Here is a 7,740-nt window from a genome sequence, read left to right as displayed (position 1 = left end):
TACCACAGGCGCGTTCATGCTCCACATACGTTACTAAGTCCAGTATTGCATCCATTGTGCATCTCTGTTTCCTAAAACCTATCAAGTAGTTGGAGAATACACCAGTTCTGTTGCACCACCATTGAAGTCGCGCATCAATCATCTTTTCCATTACCTTACATAAACAGCTTGTCAGACTGATTGGACGGAAGGATTCAAGGTTCAAGGGCGTCTTAGCCGGTTTTAAGATCGGAATGATGCGAGCAGACTTCCAAGACTTGGGTACGATTTCTTGCGTCCATAGAATATTGTAAATATCTAAGAGAATAGTTGTGCCTGTGGCCCCATGGTTCTTTAGCATATTGTACGTAATGTTGTCCTGTCCAGCGGCCGATTTTTGACGACATGATGCTATAGCACAATGCAGCCTTCCTTAACGTAAATACAGGGTCTAGTTGAGGATGCTGGGCCCAAAAGCAAGCATTAATTTTCTGGCTGGCTAACGCGACAAAATTATCAAATAAGGCACATTGTGATGCGGCGGGCCTACTAATAAGTTGACAAAATTAATCTGATACCACAGCTTCCGGTTTGTCCAAGGCTACAGCAAGAGCACGAAATGGGAAGCTCTGTGACACAGGAACAAGTGTGTGGGGAGAGAGCGTGCCACAGAAATCACGCCAGCGTCGTTTACCTAAATTCTCTAGCCGTCTGTGCATTACACTGTGGATTTTCTGTGCATTTTTGTATGCTTCTAAACTTCCGCTGCGTCGATATGCCCTTTCTGAATGGTGCCTGATGGCTCTTAGATGTTCATACTCTCCATCGACTGCAGCATAGTCTTTTGGAATAGGGACTTTCTTTGTACATTCATTCGCAATATCTTGCAGAAATTCAGTAAAGCTTTCAACTGTCATGAGTTCACTATTTTGGTTTGTTAGGTGGTGCCGAAAAGCTTTCCAGTTCGTCAGTTTTCTGTAGTGTCTGGTGTAGTCTTTTCGAAAGTAGGGGTGATTTATTAGAATGGGAAAATGGTCACTCCCACGTGTGTCTACATCCGTTGCACATATCACACCATTCACTAGATCTTGGGAACACAAGGTTACATCGATGCAGCTAGAGTAATTATGCCCTCGGAGAAAAGTTGGGGAGCTGTCATTTAAAATTGTCAAATTGCATTTGTCTGCGGCACACTCAACAACGTTCCCACGTGCATCACATCGATCACTACCCCAGATTATGTTGTGCGCATTAAATTCTCCGCATATAAACGTATATGAGTTAGACATGTTGAAGATATTTGTTAGCTCTTCCACCGAAATGCGGCTTGAAGGTTGTAGGTAAAAATTGATTACTGTAACGCACTGCTCACCAAAGGATACTTTGCAAGCGACGAATTCCGGGAAGTCCGAATCACTTGAGTGAACTTGATGAGAAGGTAGGTCCTTTCTGACGCACAAATGTACTCTGCTAGGACCACTTCGACGAGATGACTTATATATCACGTAGTGTGAGAGGCGGAAATCATCATTCATTCTTGCCTCTTGGATGCAAAGTATTGGAAAATTATACAGCAGAAGGAGTTTACGGAAGTCAGCGCACTTCCTTCGAAGACCATTGGCATTCCACTGGTATATGGAGACATCTTTGTAGCGCTTATTCATATGTTACTTGTCGCAGGTTTGACCCGGACTGTTGACACAGTAGTGCTTCCAGACGCAGCAGGGCTTTTACTTCTGGCAGGTTGTTTGCTTCCGGTAGAGCAGACAGGATTGCCTTAAGTGCTGCGAAAAGCATTGGCGGAATCAATTGCATGACTGATGCAGAGGCACGGTCTCCATTGAATGGTTGATTTTCTGAGGCCTGTTGAGAATGACGTGACGTTTCGATGTTGTAGTTGGGGCGAACACTGGCACTGTTGGTTTCGCTACTTTCCGGCAGAGGTCCCATGGGCGTTCGCAGCTTTGACACGTAGGTTGGGTTACTTGAAGGTACTTCTCAGTCAGTCAGTCAGTCAGTTTATTTTCCTTAAAGACCCCCAATGGGGGTATTACATAAGGGGTGGGAATAATATTTAACAAACGTAATCAATACATGGGTTTCAACTATATACATTTCTTCATATTACAAGGAAATATGCATGTACAATAAATAACACACGTAACCAACATGTAATTCAAAAAAGCACTTAAAGGTTATTTGTTAGAAGATGGTCAGTGACATGTTGTGCAAAAGAAGATGGACATATTATGTCGACAATGGAAAAAGGGAGGTCGTTCCAGTCTTTTGCTGTGCGGGAAAAAAATGACGCGAGAAATGTTGATGTTCGAGCGCGCATTAATGAAACCTGCTGCGTGTGGCTTGTCCTGGCTGATATGCGTGTTGCGGGTTTGATGTAAGATGGTTGATGCAGGATTGAACTGTGAAAAAATTTATGGTAAAGACAAAGAGAAGAAATGCGCCGACGAAGAGCGAGCGATGGAAGATTGGATAGTAATTTTAGTGATGTGACGCTGATGTCGTATGAATACGAAGAATGAATGAAGCGAGCTGCACGGTTTTGAACTGATTCTAGAGCGCAGATGAGGTATGCTTGGTGCGGGTCCCAGATGGCGGATGCGTATTCCAATTTCGGTCGCACTAGTGATGTGTAGGCAAGTAATCTTACTTGCATTGGAGCACTTTTGAGGTGACGTTTTAAAAAGCCTAAGGTTTTGTTAGACGATGAAATGATGTTTTGGACATGCGTACGCCAGATCAGATCGCTAGTCACGGTGACACCTAGGTATTTATAAGAGTTAGTCAGTTCTAGGGGTAAGCTGTTGATTGTGTACGGAAACATGAGCGGATTATTGCTACGCGTAAATGACATAGTTTTGCATTTATTTACGTTTAGTGTCATTAACCAAGTGGTACACCATTTCGAAACGTTAGTAAGATCGTTCTCTAAGGTTAACTGGTCAGAGGTGTTTAGTATTGTGCGGTAGACAACGCAGTCATCTGCGAACATACGTATATTACTGGTTACATGCAAAGGTAAGTCGTTAATATAGATTAAAAATAGTAGCGGGCCAAGGACGGAGCCTTGAGGGACACCTGATGTTACTGGGATGGCAGCAGACAGGTGGTTATTTACAGCGACGCGTTGTGATCGATTAGTAAGGAACTCTATTATCCATTTTATGACGGTGGGATGTAAATTTAGTTGGGAAAGTTTAGCGAACAATCGTTGATGAGGCACCTTATCGAATGCTTTAGCATAATCAAGAAAAACGGCATCAGTTTGCACGTTAACGTCGAGGTTAGTATGAATGTCATGCAAGAAGGCTGCCAGCTGTGTTTCACACGACAACCCCTTGCGGAAGCCGTGTTGTGAAGGGTGAAAAAAATTATTGCTGTCGAGAAAATTCATTATGTGGGAGTAGATGACATGCTCCATGATCTTGCAGGGGACGCTTGTTAGGGAGATGGGGCGATAGTTAAGTGGAGAGTTTCTATCGCCTGATTTGAAGACCGGAACGACCTTCCCTATCTTCCAGTCACATGGGATGATTCCTGAGGAAAGGGACTGGGAAAATATTAGAGCAAGAAAAAGCGAAGCACTCTCTTTAACATTTTTTAGAATTTTGGAATTGATACCATCCATGCCCGCAGAGGATGACAATTTCATTTTTTCTATTATAGACAATATTCCATTTGCGCAGAAATTGATTGCTGGCATGTCATGATTACAATTAAAGCCAAGTGAAGGTATGCGGGAGTGTATGCTTGGTTCATCAGTAAAAACTGTAGCAAAAGAAGCGTTGAATAGATTCGCACATTCCCCGTCAGTAATAGCTTCACCAGATTCAAGGGTTAGTACAGTGTCACGCGGTTTGTCAGCCTTAAGTGTTTTCCAGAACTGTCTGGGATTAGTCTGCAGTAGCTTGGGTAGGTCTGTGTTATAGAAGAAGTTTTTTGCTTTGCGCAGGGCTAAAAGATAATTGCGGTCAGCCTCATAGTACCTATCCCATACACTCAGTTGACCTGCACGTTTGGCAGATCGGAATAAACGTTTCTTTTTATTTTCAAGGCGTTTTAGATTTTTAGTAAACCAGGGTTTGTTGCAGGTGCTTGTGAAGCTGACTTTAGGTATGAATTTATCGGTTAGCTCCGTCAGTTTACCGATAAAGCGGGTCCAATTCGTATCTACTGTGTGTTGATGTAAAGTTGCTTGGAAAGTGTGGAAGAATGCGCTAAGAGCTTCGTTTATTGTTTCGTAATCCCCTCTGTAATATAGATGGATCGTTTTTTTGTAGGTTTCTCGTTTAAGCGGTTGAAAAGAAAAAGTGGCGTGAATTGTCTTATGGTCACTGATTTCGGGTAGATAGTGAATGCGTGACAGGCTTTCAGGATTGTTGGTTAGTATCAGATCCAGGACACTGGCTGTATCTTGCGATACACGTGTTGGCTCTGTGACTAGTTGGGTCATGTTGAAGTTTAGGCAAATATCAAGAAACGCATTAGCTTCACCTACACCCGTAGATGAATGCACATTGCTGGTGCGCCATTCTATTTGTGGGAAGTTAAAATCACCGAATAAAAGTACGTGCGCGTTTGGATGAGCAGACGTGAGCTGGCACATGGCCTGATTAAGTTGGTTGCTAAAATTGGAACTAGCACGGGGTGGTCGGTAGCAAACGCCCAGTACAACGGACTGAGGATGTGCCTTAATAAGTACCCAGAGCATTTCTAGCTCTGTTTTAATATGTACGACTGAGCAAGATAATTGCTCGTGAACAGCAATGAGTACACCGCCACCACGAGTAGACGCGCGGTTATTCCTGTACAACTGGAAGTTTGGTAATTCTGACAGAACTTCGTCATCACGGATGTCATCAGTTAACCACGTTTCGGTAAGTAATAGCACATTGCTTTCAGAGGATGATACAGTGCTAGATATAAGTTCCCGTTTGGGTAGGAAACTGCGAATGTTAGTGTAAATAACAGAAAGTGAAAGAGTTTTGCTAGTAACCGCAACAGCGGTCGTTTTTTTTTCCCGGTGGCTTGATTGCTACGATAGTTCTTTGACGGTGTTTGATTCGGCGTCGAAAATGTAGCGCTTCTGATTCATGTGCAGTGTTTTGAAGTGCATTGAAAATGGCTTGTTGTTACTTCTCGCAAAAGCAATTAGTTGTTTTCTAGCATTTTGGACTGAGCGTGAGAAGTCTTCACCTATGCCGTAACTTGTCCCCTTAAGCTTGCGACCATTCGATAATATTGCAGTTTTTGTCTTGTGCAGAGCAATCTTCACGATTATGGGCCGGGAGCGTTCAGGTGAATGTCGACCGAGACGATGCGCGCGTTCGATATCTCTTGGTTCTAAGTGAACCTGTAGGTTGTCCCGGCAAAGATTCATTACCAGCCGCTCCGATTCAGAAAATGTTTCAGATGCGGAAGGGTCCGGGATACCGTAAAATATTAGGTTGTTTCGCCTTGAGCGATTTTCAGCGTCATCAATACGGGCTTCTAGTGCAAAGATTCTGCAGGAGGTCTGCTCCGTGTTAACGCGCAGGACTTCTATTTCTTTTCGAAGTGGTACCAGAGACTGATAATGACTTTCAAGGTCTGATAATCTTTTGTTCAGTTCGCCAATTGTTTTATCGGTGTTACCGAGCTGAGACTTCAAGCCCTGTACTTCTGCAATTAGTTGTGTTTGACCTGCAGATAGCTTACGCAGTTCAGCAAGAAGGTTCTCAGAGATATTTGAAGGGCCAGGGTTAGTTTCAACATCTCCAGCTAGAATTAGTAGTGCACGAATTACATGGACACACTCGGCAATAATAACCATACAGCAATGCGGGCTTGGCAGCTGTACCAGAAAGTAATTACCAGATCTTTTCGAAAAGACAACGTAGGGCTCACCAACCTGCATAGCGGGAGCGAATTGATTAGTGATCCGTGCAGTGGCACAGACACCAAGCCCACAGCGCTCCGTTGAAGGTCCTTGTTCTTTTATAGGTGTCGGGCTCGTGGATGTCGATGATGATGCAACCGTCCAGGCTTGGTTGAGCTCAGCTGCCCAGAGTCCCTCTTCTGGTCGAGCCAGGCATTTGACGATAGGCAGAGGGCATGCGCTGCCTTCGTCGCTTCCAGGACAGCTGAAGCCATGTTCCGCCGGCGCTACCGCATGCGCAAGCGCAGGTAGCAGCAGATGAGCGATGACGTAACGGACCATCTGCATAGCGGGAGCGAATTGATTAGTGATCCGTGCAGTGGCACAGACACCAAGCCCACAGCGCTCCGTTGAAGGTCCTTGTTCTTTTATAGGTGTCGGGCTCGTGGATGTCGATGATGATGCAACCGTCCAGGCTTGGTTGAGCTCAGCTGCCCAGAGTCCCTCTTCTGGTCGAGCCAGGCATTTGACGATAGGCAGAGGGCATGCGCTGCCTTCGTCGCTTCCAGGACAGCTGAAGCCATGTTCCGCCGGCGCTACCGCATGCGCAAGCGCAGGTAGCAGCAGATGAGCGATGACGTAACGGACCATCTGCATAGCGGGAGCGAATTGATTAGTGATCCGTGCAGTGGCACAGACACCAAGCCCACCCAGAGCACACTCGTGAGTGGTCTCTCGAGTGTGCTCTTGGCGGCTCTCTTGGCGGTTCTCTTGGCGGTTCTCTTGGCGTGCTTGTCGGCTGTTGTTGCGGTGGCCGCTGAGGTGGATCACGTACAGGATGAACAATCTCAAGGTTTCGAGATGGTTCATTGGGGCGTGGTTTTCTTCCATGGATGAGCTCATGCCGACGCATTTTTGCAGCAGCTTTACTTTGCGGGCAGCCTGAATATGAGGCAGCGTGATTACCTGCACAGTTTGTACACTTAGGCTGAAGAACAGACTTGCACTCCTTATGATGGTGTTCTTGTGAGCAAATCTTACACCGGCGTGTGTTACGGCAACTTTTCGTCATGTGTCCGAATCGCTGGCAGTTATAGCACCGAAGTGCTCGACCAAAATATTCTTCCACTGGGTGACTGGTGAATCCTAAGTAGATTCTTCCTGGAATCGGGTGGTCATCTCGAAAAGTCAGGATCACTGAGTGAAGTGGACGCGTCGTTACTCCTCCATCTTCTTGGCGGTAGTATTTTATTTGCCGTCGCGCCGATATAACCCCTGCATCTCTCAAGTACTCTAGGAGTTGTTCATCTGAATACTGCAGAAGAACATGTTTTACTTTCCCAGCGTTCCGAGTGTATGACTCTGGGATGAAAGGCTTAACTTCCAGACCACCTACATTTGAAAGCATCAAAAGACGCTTGGCTGAACTTAAGGAAGCAACGCTGACACTGAAGCTTCCATATCTGGTCGTTCTGAATGACTGCACTTTTCTTTAGCAGCGGAAACTACTTCAGCTCACACTCGATTGGGGTTCACTTTACAGAAGCTATCATCTTCAGCTGTTGAACGAAAAACAACTGGGATATTCTCAGCTCGTTTCTTTTTATAAGTAACCAACGTAAATGGTTCATCTTCGCCCATGTCTTCTTCATCACTTAGGTAATAAGTTGACATTTTATCGTCGGGAGGATTCTCTTCTAAGCGAAGCTTCTTGCTCTCAGCTTCATCGTCTTCCATTGCTGCTGTGCTCGCTGGAGCCATTTTGTGGTTGTGAATTTGCAAACGTGCCGGCTTTATGATGCTTGGGCGCACTTGTAAGGCCCCAGGCTTTTCATTGTGTCCTGCAGTATCACTCGTGTGGTTTAACGCACTTGGACGAGCATAAG

General features: G+C 45.3%; 1 protein-coding gene across 1 annotated transcript; it reads right to left on the bottom strand.

The window, feature by feature from the left end:
* Nucleotides 1-3,103: 3,103 nt before the first annotated feature.
* Nucleotides 3,104-6,548, bottom strand: LOC119163627 (uncharacterized). The gene has a single exon (XM_075875621.1). It carries the CDS (start codon nucleotides 6,509-6,511, stop codon nucleotides 5,033-5,035), a length of 1,479 nt encoding a protein of 492 aa, XP_075731736.1. The 5' UTR covers nucleotides 6,512-6,548; the 3' UTR covers nucleotides 3,104-5,032.
* Nucleotides 6,549-7,740: the final 1,192 nt, after the last annotated feature.

The sequence above is a fragment of the Rhipicephalus microplus genome, chromosome 10 (assembly GCF_043290135.1).
Source record: "Rhipicephalus microplus isolate Deutch F79 chromosome 10, USDA_Rmic, whole genome shotgun sequence".
Taxonomy (NCBI): Eukaryota; Metazoa; Arthropoda; class Arachnida; order Ixodida; family Ixodidae; genus Rhipicephalus; species Rhipicephalus microplus.
The sequence above is the reverse complement of the archived record's forward strand: the minus strand, read 5'-3'. Positions and strand labels throughout refer to the sequence as shown.

Excerpts from the sequence above, each read along its gene's own strand:
- LOC119163627 (XM_075875621.1), bottom strand. The coding sequence starts at position 6,511 with ATGCAGATGGTCCGTTACGTCATCGCTCATCTGCTGCTACCTGCGCTT.